Source organism: Arachis hypogaea, chromosome 6 (genome assembly GCF_003086295.3).
Source record: "Arachis hypogaea cultivar Tifrunner chromosome 6, arahy.Tifrunner.gnm2.J5K5, whole genome shotgun sequence".
Taxonomy (NCBI): domain Eukaryota; kingdom Viridiplantae; phylum Streptophyta; class Magnoliopsida; order Fabales; family Fabaceae; genus Arachis; species Arachis hypogaea.
The window spans coordinates 19,397,286-19,413,054 of record NC_092041.1 but is presented as its reverse complement, the minus strand read 5'-3'; the positions used below and the strand labels follow the sequence as shown (position 1 = coordinate 19,413,054).

At 31.9% G+C, this 15,769-nt stretch overlaps 2 protein-coding genes across 7 annotated transcripts; one reads left to right on the top strand and one right to left on the bottom strand.

Annotated features, from left to right (window-relative positions):
- Positions 1-1,844: 1,844 nt before the first annotated feature.
- Positions 1,845-6,412, top strand: LOC112696388 (synaptotagmin-2). Of its 6 annotated transcripts, none has more exons than XM_025749133.3 (13): positions 1,845-2,780; positions 2,906-2,994; positions 3,521-3,619; positions 3,697-3,747; positions 3,838-3,961; positions 4,344-4,462; positions 4,531-4,632; positions 4,757-4,831; positions 4,918-4,994; positions 5,083-5,329; positions 5,402-5,752; positions 5,819-5,950; positions 6,021-6,412. In XM_025749133.3, the coding sequence occupies exons 1-13, from the start codon at positions 2,669-2,671 to the stop codon at positions 6,147-6,149; spliced, it is 1,707 nt and encodes a 568-aa protein (XP_025604918.1). In that variant the 5' UTR covers positions 1,845-2,668; the 3' UTR covers positions 6,150-6,412. The 6 variants fall into 6 exon arrangements, with proteins under 6 accessions (XP_025604918.1, XP_025604920.1, XP_025604919.1 ...); XM_025749135.3 differs by having other exon boundaries at positions 2,386-2,776; XM_025749134.3 differs by having other exon boundaries at positions 2,509-2,790.
- A 2,796-nt stretch (positions 6,413-9,208) lies between these two features.
- On the bottom strand, positions 9,209-9,559 carry LOC112805410 (uncharacterized). Its single transcript, XM_025847799.1, has one exon. The coding sequence runs from the start codon at positions 9,557-9,559 to the stop codon at positions 9,209-9,211; it is 351 nt and encodes a 116-aa protein (XP_025703584.1).
- Between the last annotated feature and the right edge of the window lie 6,210 nt (positions 9,560-15,769).

Sequence of the window (15,769 nt, the reverse complement as noted above, 5' to 3'; positions counted from 1 at the left end):
ATTTCCAAGTTCCAATTCACTTTAATTTCTTTGAAACTTTCATCGAAAGCCATCACTTCTTTCTCTTCTCACTCTTGCTTTGGTCACGTCAATTAAAGAAGAAGAAAGAAGAAAATGAAAACCACATAAAAATGGTGAGGAAGAAAGGCAAAAAGAGTTTTGCTAAATCAAAACAAGGAAAAGAGTTTACAACCAAGTAGTTAGTCTCACTCGGTCAAAGCACATCAAAAGTATCTTCTCTCATTTGTGCTACGTCGAGGAATCAAGAAGAAAGCCACAAGGTCTCAAGCACAGAAGAAGCAATAATGGAGAATGTGAAGTCAACTTGGTTCAGAAGCTCATCAATGCTCAAAATCAAAATTTGGAGCCAAAGTCAAGCTCAACGGTCAAGATTGAAGAATCTTGACGAAAAAAGATGAAAGAGAATAGATGAGTTGCATGCAACAAATTCGAATTTCTCTCTCCTCTCTGATGAAACCGCTGCTAGTCTCTGATGTTGGAGAAAAAGACAGTGTTCGGGTTGAACTTGATTCAACCTTGGAAGTTTCATTTTTCTATATTAAGGGTGAACGGCCAAGTGTTGAAGGTAAGGAGAGTAAGTGAAAAGCACGGCGTTCACTCTCATAACTACCCAAACTGTTTGAGTCCTTCTTCTTCATGTAGTTCATATAATATTTTCTTTTTCTTAGTTTATTATGTCCGAGTCTCATTGAAAAAGACAAACATGGTGTGGTTTGTAAGAAAAAACCAATGAGAGGTAAAAGCAGTGAGATAAACAATGAGAAAAGGTCATAAGCTATCTCAAGTTTGCTTTGTACATCTTTTTATTTTGTGTCATGATCCTGTGGAAATTTTCTTACAAGTTGGGTTAGCACTTTGCAGTTAAAAGCTACGGTGAGTCCTAATCAAATTCGAATTGGGTTAGAATTTAGATTTGTTCCGGATATGATTGGGTAGATCCTAGGGAAGCATTGGAGTTTGTAATCTTGAAAAGAGATAGTGAAATTCCATCATAGTTATGACGAAGACTGGATGTAGGTTACATTGCACTAAATAGTTGAACCAGGATATATTTGGTGTTATTCCTTCTTCTCTACTTCGTTTCTATTTCTGTTACTTATGAGACAAAATGAAAATGTCTTTCAACTCGTTGCGAGATAAAAGTAAAAATATCTGCTAAGTTTCTTTAAAAAAGAAAAAGTACTATTTAGTAGAAAAAAAAACTAAGATTCAATCCCCCATTCTTTTAGCCATGATAACCATCAAGCTCAAATCCGTAGAAATTTAGTTTCTATCTTGCTAGGTTAGAGGATACGGTGAAAAAAATTGACCAAGAAATTTTTTTTAGCCTAAAATTAAAGGACAATACCAATGCATTATTAGCTTGTTTAATGCCTAAATTATAGACTGAGACCTGGCACTCTAAAATTTTAGGCAGCAGAAGTGTATATATTATCTTAATTATTTTCTAATATTATACCTTAACAATAGTTGTTGATGAAATCACAAATATTAAAAATCTAAAAATTCCTATAAAGAAATAGAAATTTTTTTATGAAAAAGTATATAGATCGAGTAGTCTAATGACTATGAGATACATCCTAGTCTTTAGAGTTGAATCCTCTAGTGTAGTGTTTTAGTTGTCACTAAAGTTTGGGCCATATTGGAGGAAAAGGACAAAGAAAAGCTGCAACTAATTATAGGCAGATATATCTAAGCAAGATTTTCACCCTTGCTGACCTTAATAGAAGGAAAAAGTACAGATTCACAATCATGGATTGTTTTTCAGGTCCTAACGGATGAGAGAAGAACTTAAAAATCAAAGTACATAGCACCGTCCCTTTGACATTATGATTAATCTTGTGAAAATGAAACTTGAATGGCAGGACAATATGCACCGGATTTTTTCCCCTCTTTAATTTTTTTATTTTAATCCATAAGCTGATTTTTACATTAACAAAAAACAAAGGGACTTGGATCATGGAATTGATAGAGACAATAAAGTTATCGATAGTGTTTTTTTCTTGGGTCATTACTTTATGTTTTGTTAAGAAAATGTTGGCAATAGCTTGTAATTGGTCTTGGATGATGATGGACTTGTCTTCATCAAATAAAAAATAAAATAAAATAAAAGAAGAAAGGTTCAAAAGATCTGGCAAGTGGTTCTGTTCCCAGCATTAATGCATTGCATAATATTGTCTGTGTTGGAAGGTGGCCCAGGCACTTTTTACTTGTTCCTTTTCTTTTTCATTTTATTCTTTTACAGGAATTATATATCCACTATCCAGTAAGAATTATGTATACATGCAAATGCAACACACTGAAAAGGAATGATGTGGGAAGCACAAAATTATAAGGAAGCATTATTAATAAATCAGAAAGTTTGTGAGTTTTGTCTCAATTACAATGGACACAGAAACATGTGCTAGAGGGAGAGTGGGACCTCCATCGTTTGATATTTTGAGAGAAAATGGTATTCATAAGTTTACCGTATATTATCATATATTTATGAATGAATGCAGTGTAATAAGATCACTGGCCCCCTACCTCTCTGTCAAAGAAGAAAAATATATATCTGAAAGAGCATAGAGGACCTTACCGACACTAATTAATTGCCACCTCACGCGTCTTTGCAAATTTCGTTATCAAACAGTTTTGTGTGGATCAAATGATGGTTGATCAAGCTAAAGTTACTGGCCACTGGTTTTCAAGGGAACGTTTTTCTAACAAGATATACAAATTAAAGATAGGTTCTTGTCTTTTTCAGGCACACAAAGTGAGTGAGTTCAGGTCTTTACTTAACTACCCAGTCTGTTATTGTGCAAGTTTTAGTTAGCTTCACTCTCCATTTTACACATTGAACAGACAAAACTTTCAGCTAAGATGGGTGTTTTTAGTACCATAGGTACTTGTATTGGCTTCGGAATTGGAACTTCAATTGGTGTGGTCATTGGATACTATGTGTTTATATACTTTCAGCCAACACATGTCAAGGTTAGTTTCTTCCTCTAAACTAATTCAACTGTTCTTATTTTATTTTGTTTTATTATTCCTTTTAATTTTTGGATCCAGTATGCCAATTAAATTTACCATTAGAAGACTTTTGCATGAAACTAAAAGGTACCTCCTTGCTAGGTGTATATGCTATATAGTAGATTTTTTCTATGATAATTTTTATTGATGAAGATTGTTTTTGTCTAAAGTAAGATGCCGAAAAGCAAGACTTAGTTTTCATATAAGATGTGTCATAATTAAGGTTCTAATCCAAGGAAAATGCAGTACTTGGTCTGCCTTTTCTTCCGGTAATCATGACTTATTTGTTGAATCTAATATAATTGTACTATATCAGCTTTAATCACTACTGAATTTTGCGAACGCATACTTTCAGCTGAAACACCATAGTGGGGAAAGAGGGTAGCTTCAAAGTTTTGTTATGATTTAACTATAGAAGATGCTATTCATTACCTTATCTTTTGGTTAGTTAATTAACACTTTCAGACTATGACATTCTTAATTTCAGGATCCCATAATTCGTCCTTTGGCCGAGCAAGATGCCAAAACTCTGCAACAAATGCTTCCAGAGATACCCTTGTGGATAAAGAATCCAGATTTTGATCGTGTATGTTGTTACACTTTGCCCCTTGTATATTTCTTGGGTTTCCAAATAAAAGTTTATCAGATTTTTCTTGTTTGCAGCTTGACTGGCTCAATAGATTTGTTGAGCATATGTGGCCTTATCTAGACAAGGTATGCAATCTACCAAGATTGTATATTGTGGCCTTATCATAATTTCTTATCACATTTTTCCAAATAGTAACAATAATTCAATCTTCTTAGGCAATTTGCAAGACTGCAAGGACTATAGCAAAGCCCATTATTGCTGAGCAAATTCCCAAGTACAAGATTGATTCAGTAGAATTTGAAACGCTTACCTTGGGTTCTTTACCTCCAACTTTTCAAGGTTGAGCTCTTATTTGTTTTCAATGTTACTTTTCTTTCCCTCCATATCTTTAGGAAGGTGAAAAGAACAAAATCTTTGTGATTTTTATGTGGTTCTTATTGTGACATGTCAATACCATCAAGTGTACAACTGAGCTAGTAGTAAACTGGTTAGTTTTATTTAGATGTAAGATTCTTTGAAGCTAAGGTTGGCTGCTAAAAGATAACAGATTATAAATTATTGGTACCTTGTCACTTAAGTAATGTCAAAGGTCTTGATTGCACTGAAAAGATGAAATCATTGTGATGGATTGTTGTGCCGTTATCTTTCACAATTCCAAATAATTTATTCATCTGATCCGTGGAGACACAATTTTGACCCATAAATTTGTCAATATATTCAGGAATGAAAGTCTACAATACTGATGAAAAGGAGTTAATTATGGAACCATCAGTAAAATGGGCTGGGAATCCTAACATTATAGTTGCAATCAAAGCATTCGGGTTGCGAGCCACAGTTCAGGTTTGTATTCTCTTAGTATCTGAAGAACAGAAAAAAGAAATGTTTGGCTTATGATTTTAACATGCCAGGTTGTTGATCTGCAAGTATTTGCCTCTCCACGAATCACATTGAAGCCTTTAGTCCCGAGTTTTCCTTGCTTTGCGAATATTTATGTGTCACTCATGGAGAAGGTGTGTATGACTATTTTCATTGTGATTTCTAGTGATAGCAAAAATATCTGATACTTTGGCCAATTCTATATAAATTACAGAAACTAATGAGCAAAATAATGGTCACATTGTGTTGTGATTGCAGCCACATGTTGACTTTGGATTAAAACTGCTTGGAGCTGATGTAATGTCTATTCCTGGTGTTTATAGGCTTGTCCAGGTATCTAATACTCAAATTCAAATTGGTGCAAGTCATCAACTTGTGTTTGTGAAGTTGTAGCACTGATTTTTCCTCTTCATTTTCAGGAAATCATCAAAGAACAGGTAGCAAAAATGTACTTATGGCCTAAGGCCCTTGAGGTGCAAATAATGGATCCAACAAAGTATGTTTTATTTTCTTCTTTTCATCAGTTTCATAACATTACTAGGTGTTAGAGTGAGCTAATAAGTTTGCTTGGTTTGTTTTGTTAGGGCCATGAAAGTACCTGTAGGAATCCTCCATGTGAAGGTTCTTAGAGCAACAAATCTCAAGAAGAAAGATCTACTCGGAGGATCAGACCCGTACGTGAAGCTTAAACTCTCTGACGACAAACTTCCTTCAAAGAAAACTAGCGTGAAATATAAGAAATTGAATCCAGAATGGAATGAGGAATTCAATATGGTTGTCAAAGATCCGGAATCTCAATTCTTGGAACTTAGTGTTTATGATTGGGAGCAGGTAATTGTGTGGTTATGTAACAAACTTTGTAAGACATGTTTCTTATTCTTTCTTTCACTTTGAATTGCCTAGATTGGGAAGCATGACAAGATGGGAATGAATGTCATTCAATTGAAAGAGCTTACAGCGGACGAAGCCAAAGAGCTGACTCTTGATTTACGCAAGACTATGGAGCCTAATGATCCAGAGAATGAGAAGTCACGGGGAGAGATCACGGTACAAGTTCTATATAAGCCTTTTAAAGATGATGAGTTGGCTCAGAATTCAGAGGACCCTAATGCAATAGAAAAGGCTCCTGAAGGAACACCTGCCACTGGTGGTTTGCTTGTTATTATCATCCATGAAGCTGAAGATGTTGAAGGGAAACACCACACAAATCCATATGCAAGACTCATTTTCAAAGGAGAGGAGAGAAAAACCAAGGTGTTATTTATTTTCTTATTCTATTTAGAATGAACACAAGTTTTAATTTGAGTCTTAACTTTGCAGCATGTGAAGAAAAATAGAGATCCAAGATGGAATGAAACATTTCAATTTACACTGGAGGAACCTCCCACCAATGAGAGGCTATATGTTGAAGTGCTTAGTGCCTCCTCTAAACTAGGCCTGCTTCATCCCAAGGTATTTCTCATTTTTAAATCTTGACTAAATAATTTGTCCGCTCTATTTATGATTATCTTTTTGCAAGCAGGAAACCTTGGGTTATGTGGATATAAATCTATCTGATGCTGTTAGCAACAAAAGAATCAACGAGAAATATCATCTCATTGACTCAAGAAATGGAAAGATTCAAATTGAGCTTCAGTGGAGAACTCCTTGATCAACATACAGTGTTTATAATTTTGTAAACAAAATTTGGAGCATTTGATGTATAAACATTAAACAAACAACTTCAATAAGTACCTTAGGAGTTACTCTTTATAGAATGTTTTGTGAATTACTAATTAGCAACACGTGGTTATTCCTAAAGGATAAGAAAATATGTTGCTGTTAGGTTCCAAAGCACTCGTAGGAAAACAATTATGAGACATTCAAATTCCTTTTAATTTAATGCAGCAAGTGCAAGGTGTTCAAACTTGAAAAGCCTTTTGTCAGAGTATAGATTCTTCGCCGTTTTCTCGGTGTCAACTTAGCAACTTGTGATCACTTCAAACATGCACATTTAAACAAGTCATATCATTAGTTTTCCTATGAGGCAGGGTATATCAATATCTTCTATTAATGAGTGACTCAAATTTAACTATGTGGATGCCTATACTGTTATAATTTATAGAGTAAATTAACCAACTTTTTTAAGAAAATATTTTTCTTTTTCTTTAAATTTCTTTTTTTCTGACACACGATATTCATTAATTTCCTTTATAGATAACTATAATTTACTGTAGTAAGGAATTGGTTTCCAAAAAATATTTGAAGGTATTAATGAAACCTCCATATAAATATACAAGTGAAGCTAAGCTAGTGAAGAATACAAGATACTATATCCATCATGAACACATGTTGCTCATTCTCTCATTCCATTTTCTTGTGAATTACTAAAACATTCCTAAACGGCTACTTCCATCTCCAACTTATCATTATACGCTTTCTTCTCCTTGAGATAGTTTTCTTCCAATATAAGCAATCTAATAATCAAGAGAAGCAAGCAGAAAGATGAGAAGAACTAAAGCCTTTTGCCATATTATGTTGCATGCTTCAGTTTTATGGCTTTGCATAATAAGGGTCTGCGGGGTTGTTAAAGCTCAAGAGTGTCATGAAGACTGGAACAAAAACTGGAGAGTAATTGGCCTGAATGTTTCCTTGATTCCTCTGTTTGGCACCATTCCAGCAGAGATTGAAACATTTAGACTTGAAGTTCTTGACATGGCCAACTGTAACCTCACTGGGGATGAATTATCTAACTGGAGTAGCAACAAAATGAGTGGTCCTATTACAAATTCAATTTCTCAATGCACTTCACTCATGTCATTGGATTTGAGTAGTAACATGCTTGTTCTTGTTGGTGAGATTAATCATTTGGAGGTTCTAAGCTTGTTGAACCTCTCCAGGAACAATATCACTGCCCACGTTCCAAACAACTTGCTTCGTACACTTCCTACCAACGGCCAATCCCCAACGTGGACTATTATTGCAAAATCCATTACTACTTTTGTAATTACATTGCCTTTGATTAAGGTGCATTAAGTATCTTTAACCACATTATTGCAAACAACTATTATATTATGTGTACATAAATCAGTTACTAAATATAATATCTAACATCATTAATATTTTTATATTACGAAATCCGTTAACTTGTTAGCCATTGGCCTTTAGGCTAATTTTCTTATTTGAAAAAAATCAAAAGTAGGTAAGTCATCGCTGACTCTCATTCTGCTAATTGGTAATTGGTATTTAGTATTTATCAAAAGTCACTGTTGCTATTTAGAATTTTCCTTCCTCAGAATCTTATGAAAAATATGCTGTGGCCAAATGGCTAATTCAAGGCCAAACAAGTTATTATCATACGCAACACAAGGGACCCCTGATTTTTAGTTATGTCTGATGGGTCCTAATCAGATACGTATAATTAATAAAAGACAACACACAGGAACATATAATACAGGGTTATACCGTAAAAGAAATACAACATGGATGTTAGAATCAAGTATTATCTTTTGTTTATCATTCACAGTACTATATATTCTCCAAAAATAGTCACCAAATTAAAACTTCTTAGAAATTTTTTTAATTAAGTTAGATGAAATAAATTGTAATATGATAGGGTTATATGTGTTGTATGAATGACAGTGCCCTCAGAGTAGATTAGAGTAGCGTGCATGTGTGGTTTGGTCCTGATTCAGACAGAGCAATGTTAGACTCTTAGTAAAGCAATTTTTTTTAATCAATATCAATTCAATTTTTACAGTTTATAGCTTTAGTTTCTGTCCTTATAATATATATTAGCTAATAATCCGTTAAAAAAATTGTTTTTTATTTTTTTTAATATCATTTATATACTAAAACTAATTAATATATATATTTTTATTTATTTTTAATATATATCTAGCATATTGCTTTTTTCCAAATATGTCAAAGCAAGAATAGCCAAAAATTGCATTCATTATTATCAGTCCACATTCACCAAACTCTATCTATTTAGTCCCCGCTCTCCTTCGTCTATCTCCTGCATAAATTTCTCATCAATCATCAGTCTTGACTTAGTATATACTATTAGAATACTATGCTAGTAAAGAAGTCATCATCTTTCTAATTATTTATTTAATATATAAAACTTTTAATTATATAAAACAATTAATAAATTTGTCATCATCATTTGTTCAGATAAGTTCAATTTAATCAGCTGTTATATTGCATAGTAGGTATATACACAAATTTAACTATACATGTCGAAATTCCTAACTAAAAAAAAAAAAAAGAAAAAAAAAAAGATAACAGTAATTAGTCCTCTTTATTTTAAAAATTTTAATCAATAAAAATAAAAAATTAAAAAATATTAGGTAATTAAATTTATGTACTCTTTATGTACTTTTATTATAATTAATTATTATTAATATAAAACTAATAAAAAATAATATAAATAACATTAACATATCCAAGTGGTTAAAGTAGCATAAACCTAAGAAACTACAAGTACATCACCGACAAGTTACCAAAAAAAAGCAAATTAAAAGCAGAAACCAGTAAAAGAAAGCTAAAAACAACATAAACACTTAGTATATATGTATACTCAGAAGACTAAAATTAAAATTACTGTTTTCCTATCGAAATTTGACATCTCAGCAGTCACTACTCATGATTTGATTCGGCATAAGTATGTATATATTATAAAGAAAAAGAAATGTCTGAAGTGCGAAGTGAGGTGGTGTTGTGTTTGGATCAGGAAGTGGGATAAGTAGGAAGATGGTGTGGGAGCCTGAAATGGACCTGAGAAGCGGGTGATCGGACGGCAACACCATGCCAGCAGATGCCTCCTTTGCACACCTTGTGAGAACGATGATTGTTTGCTGTAGCGGCGGAGGCGGCAAATGCATACATGGCCTTGCATGATAGATCCCAGGCGAGTGCTGCCAGCAAGATGAGAGCCACGAAAATGGAAGCGAAGAAGATGAGAACAAAAGCGCCTCCCATGTTTTGGCCACAGGCAACACAGTACACCTTCATACATGCGATCACTGCCACATAGATGCTTGTGAGGTTGCTCACCACTCTGTCGCTAATTGTTGCCATCATCGATATCAAATCTCCAAAAAAGAACAACAACAAACACCGCCTTTTGCTTTTACTTTTATATGTACAACGTTGAGTCTGTACGGCTCTCTTCTTCTCATTCAGTTTTATAATTTTTTTTATAAAAAGGTATAAATAAATTATTTTTAATTAGTAAATTTTAAATAATTATAATTAATAATTGATAATTTTATATTTTAAAAAATAAAATTTAAATAATTATTAATTAATAATAATTAATTAATATAAAATATAATTTAAAAATATTTATTAATTTATTATTGCTACTGAATTATTTTTTATAAGAAGTTAGGAAATATAAGTTACTGTTTATCATTTTATTATTGAAGAAAATTATTTTGACCTTTTTATTTTTTATAAAAAATATTATTTATACATTACAATTAATCGTCAAAATAAATTTTTATGTATCAAGATTTAATTTTATTCATCAATTAAAATTAATGGCTTAAGTAAATTTTTATTCCTATAAAAATATCTACTTTTTTTATTCTAATATTTATAAAAATTAAAATATTTTTATTTTAATTTATATCATTAATTTAGATTAAATATTGATGTAACAAGTTAATTATCACATCAGTATTGTAGTCCCTTAAACTAACCATATATTTAAATCATCACATAATGTTTGTTATCTAATTTTTTTATATAAAAGTATGGAATATCATTATTTTTAACATAAACAAACGGTTTAAAGTTATTTTCAAGTTTTTATAATTATAAAGTTAATGAAACCACATACACTACTACAAGAGTATAACATTATCAATTGAAAAGAATTTTATAAAAGTATATAAATTTAAGCTTTTATATATTTATTAAAGTATAAAATTAAATTTAAAAAACTTATTAATAATAATAATTTAAATATATATTCTAAAAGTTGATTTTTTATTTTATACATCTCATTAAATTACGAAATTGGTTCCTACTAGTTATGTATTGAGTCTTTGTAGTCATAGAAAAGATAGAAAACATTGATTGGCACATCGTCCTTATCTTCATTTATCCTTTTCTTTCCTTTGAAAACAATGCAATTGCGATCGGAGAGTGTTATAAATTAAAGTGGAAGTGGAACAAAACAAAAACAAATTAAAAGCCACCGGTACAGAAGACAAATGCACTTTATAATTCTTCTTGTTTATAAATACTATATTCATTCTATCTGGATTCACCTTCTGAAATTTTTCCTTCATAACATATTTTCATTTTTATTTTCATCCTCTCTTTTGTATTTTACTATAACTATTCTATCTGTTCTTTAGAAATATTAATTAGTGAAAAATGATACTATGGAACGAAGAAAATTAAAGATAGGAATAATCCTTAATAGAATATACTTTTCCAACCACACTAACCAAAATCGACCACAAAAAATTAAGTATTAATATAGAATACGTATTAAAATATAAGATATATATTAAAAATAAATTAAATTATATATATTTAATTAGAAAATATAATAATTAATTTTAATTTACAATAATATTTTTAATATTTTTTTATCATGTTTACATTCAAAAGTTAATATTTATTTTAAAATAGAAATATATTAATACTTTTAGAATTAATCGGAGATTATTGAAGTAGTAATGATATTTTGATAAGAATATCTACAAAAATATATAACCATGTTTATTTTAATTTATTAATTAGATGTATTTTTTTAATTAAATAAAATAAAAATTTTAACGAGCAACAAAAGATTATGAGAATTTTGATCACGAAAACAAAAGGAGTTGAAAAGTGATAAAATACTAAATATATTTACAAATAATAAAAATAATAAAATAATTTTTTATTCTTAAAATTTAGTAATTTTATGTTAAATAAATTTGTTTAAATTTTTTATTGTAAATGACTAATTTTTTTAAAAAATAAAAAATATACATAAAGATCAAATTTTATTTTAATTTTATTCGTATTTTTTAAATATTTATTTAAATATTGTCATAAAAATTCAGATTAAATAAATAAATTATTTGTTAAATATAACAAATTTTTTTATCACTTATAAAAAATACAATATTTATTAATTATTTTTATTATATTTTTAAATTATTTAATAATTATTTCATCAATAACATCTAGTAAAGAATTTTTTATGAATGTCTAAATTTTTTAGAATTGGAATTAGTAATTAACTCTAGCTCCCCATGCAAATAATTATAACAAAAGAATCCCTTCGAAACATTTGTCCTCAGAATATATATTTTTTGAAAAAGTATAGACAGACAATAAAAATATTAAATGATATAAATAATAAATATATTAAATATTTATTTTATTAGTTATATAAATAATTATTTTAATATTAAAATTTAAGTGTATAATTTATAAATATTTTTTATTTAATTGATAGTTATTCATATTATTTCAAATGATCATTATTTATCTAGTACTTTTCATATTTTTTTCTAGTTTATTACGTTATTGAAATACATAATAAACACTATCAAGTATCAAGTACCAAGCAGCCGATTTTTGTAACTCCAAGAAGATAACAGCACGTGTTTGATCAATCTCTCATTTCTCTTGCATTATGATTTGCGGTAGTTAAAATGTTGTTTATTTTTCATTTGTCTTCTCAAATATATGAAAAAAATAGATAATAATTTGTGTGATATTAATATTTTATTTGTTTGGCGTGTCGAGACGGATGAGAACAACCAAAACGATTGATACGGGCAATTAATTAAGTGTTGGTGGTGACTTGGAGAACACAGCACCGCCTTACCGGTTGATGAAGAATATATATCACCTTCTAAGATATCATATCATGTCGTGATCCATGCATGACTGCCGTATTTATAAACTCTGAAAATGAACTAATACAAGACACTCACACACCTACACCTCATACTCTTTATCGTGTCGAGTCATCAAAACTTCAAAAGCATGTATCTTACTCTTCCATTGCCTAACCTTAAAGAAACTCTCTCATTTATTCATCCAATTCGTTCTCCTTTCTTTACTTTTACCATTTATTTCAATTATTAAGTTCAGTACTTTTTTTATTTCGTAAAGAAAATGTTGCACTATTTCATATGCTTTTATATATTGTAATTTTTTTATACTACACTTATTAATTTTATATAATTAATATATTTAATATAATTAAAAAATAAAGAATACATTTATTTTGTTATTGTTTGAGTATTATTAATTAGTTTCGTCCCTTCTAACACAAGTCTACAGTATATACGCATTTGTGATCAGCATTTATGTGAACCTAATTAATTAACCTGATAATAATAAAATATGATAATAAGATATTTAATGTTCCTGAAAAACCCCAAAAGAATGAAAAATGAGCTTGCATTGGGATATTGTAAATTTTATTTGGTAGCCAATGTATGTTAAGGAAGGGTTCTTTTATTATCGAATCGAGACTACAATTCATGCATGCATTGGTTCCTTCGGTGATCACTCATGGATCAAATTCATCACAATGGAGTACCCAGGGTTAGTGGTCCTCCTCAAACAATCCAAAAACTAACCCACTTTTATTGCCTTTTCTCTTTTATTTATTTATATTTTTTAAGTCAAGACTTTTTTACTCAATTTATGAAATTTGAATTAACAAGTACATGGAGTAGGTTAAATAGTGTAAAGAGGATATTGTCAATTTGTTACTTCTCAAATTCATTATATATATATATATATATATATATATATATATATATAGCTCTTTTTTTAATTTAAATAAAAAAATTCAACACAATAAATAAAACAAAAATAATAATAAATAAACAGACAAATTTTAAAAAAATCACAAAAAAATTATCAATTATTTTTTAGATTTTTTGTATAGTGTACTTCTAATTTTGTACTCTTAATTTTGTATTCATTGAAACATCTTTGGCCACTCCAATTTTACTAAAATTCTGTCAATAGCTAAGCAAAACTATGTTAATTTGACAGCATCCTTTCTCCTTTCTACCTGCACAATTTCGTTGAAGTCTCCCATGGAGACCGATATTTTTTTTGAATTAAAAAGCTCAACACACTAGGTGGAGTAAACAAATCAGAAACCAAGAACCATAAGTACAACTGAACATAAAATAGAACTACTAACTAAAGAAAGTAAAGCAACCCCTAGTCATCTTCGGCATTGCCATCAACAACCAAAGGGAGCACCCCCAATCCACTCCTCGGAGAGCACAAAAGGATCTGTTGGTGATTTTCACGACATCTGAGCCTTTATTGTTGAACACTCGATTATTCCTTTCCAGCCAAATTGTCCATATTACAGCAAAGAATCCAATCAACCACTTCTTCTTCTCATCCTTTCTCTGTGTGGCAGTCGTCCAGCTCTCAAAGTGTTGCTTTAGTGTACCTGGTATGATCCAGTCTCTTCCAAAAGCGTACAGCCAAGCACCCCACACCTGCCAAGTGATCTCACACCCAAGAAATAGATGAAAAGCAGACTCAACAGCCTTACAGCATAACGCACACGAATTATCAAGCTGGTTAATGAACCCTAATCTACAAAGTCTTTCTTTAGTATTCACCCTGTCAACCAAGACAAACCAAGAAAATAATTCGACCCTAGGCGGGAGGAAACCCCTCCAGATAGCACTAGTGAAGTTATAGCTTTTTATTTCCTCCAGAAGTACTGCTTCCTGCAACACCCGCTTTATTGAGGGTCTTTACTTTCCACAGACTTAGCTTTTCTTCCACCTTATCAATCATTGGTTTCCACGTCTTAACTAGCCTCGGATTCACTCCCAAAGAGATGCCAAGGTACCGTACAGGGAGAGAGGCCTCCTTACATCCCACCAAAAGACACATCTTGCGGGCCTAACTCTGTTCACAATTAACCGAAATGAAGCTGGATTTCTCAAAATTGATACTCAACCTAGACATCAGCTCGAAGCATTGCAGTAGGCGTTGGTAATTCCGTATGGTCTCTTCCTCTGGAGGGCAGAAAAGGATAGTGTCATCCGCAAACTGTAAGTGTGACAACTCGATGTTATCCCGTCCAACCAACAGCGGTGATATGCACCCATTCCTCACCGCCTCCCCGATCATTCTATGAAGTACGTCAACAACGAGCACAAACAGAAAGGGAGATAAATGATCCCCTTGTCGTAGGCCCCTTTCCATTTTGAAAGGCTTAGAGGGAGATCCATTAATGAGCACTGACATAGTCGCAGAACAAACACATTCCTTAATCCACCCCCGCCACCTATGTCCAAAACCCATCTTCTGCAGCACTACATCCACAAAACTCCATTTGACTCTATCGTATGCCTTCTGAAAATCCAGTTTAATTATCGCTGAACTCCTTTTTCTTGACCTTAGCCAATGTACAGTTTCACAAGCTATCAAAGCCCCATCGTGAGTTTTCCTACCCTGCACAAAAGCACTCTGAGTCTCGCCTACTAAGTCTGGCATTACTTTCCGTATCCTCCGAACCAACACCTTAGAAATGACCTTATAGACATAACCCACCATACTAATCGGATGAAGATCTTTTATTTCTGTAGCTCCAACGAATTTTGGTGCCAGCGCCACCCACGTGACATTCGATCTTGCAGGTAACAATGCTGAGTGGAAGAACCCCATCACTGCATCCGTGAATTCCTTCTCAACTTCTGCCCAACACTTCTTGATAAAATTCATGTTATACCCATCGCTTTCTGGTGCTTTTGTTGACTCACAATCCCACACTGCAGACTTTATTTCCTCAGCACTCGGCATCAGCTCCAGCTCTGTTGCCTCATCCTCATTTATTCGCCTTACCAGTCCTTCCCGAAAACCAATGTTTGGTGATGTCTCCTGATGGTACAACTCCTTATAGAAATCTCTTATAGCAACCTTAATCCGAGGTTGATTCCGCACTAAGCGTCCATGGATCCTTAAGACTTCAATCCGATTGTTTCTTCGATGAGCCGAGGCTAAATTGTGGAAGTATCTAGTGTTTTTATCCATCTCTTTAGCATGCCTAGACAGTGACATCTGCTTCGAATATATTTCTTTCCTGATATACCATTTCTTGCAAGAGCTCACAAGCGCCTTTCTTCTGGCTTCCGTTGTTCCATCATATACTCCATTGCTCACCAAATCATCAACTTTCCTAATCTCCTCTTCAAACTTATTAATCCTCATATCCAGATTTCCAAAGTGCTCTCTATGCCACCTGCCCAGCGGAATCGTCATAGCCTTCAACTTATCCATGAA

Bases quoted from the DNA above. Each gene is read 5' to 3' on its own strand.
- LOC112805410 (XM_025847799.1), bottom strand. From the start codon at position 9,559: ATGGCAACAATTAGCGACAGAGTGGTGAGCAACCTCACAAGCATCTAT.
- LOC112696388 (XM_025749133.3), top strand. From the start codon at position 2,669: ATGATGGTTGATCAAGCTAAAGTTACTGGCCACTGGTTTTCAAGGGAA. The intron at 3,748-3,837 runs GTATGCAATCTA...CAATCTTCTTAG, and splicing joins TGTGGCCTTATCTAGACAAG to GCAATTTGCAAGACTGCAAG. The intron at 4,633-4,756 runs GTGTGTATGACT...TTGTGATTGCAG, and splicing joins ATGTGTCACTCATGGAGAAG to CCACATGTTGACTTTGGATT.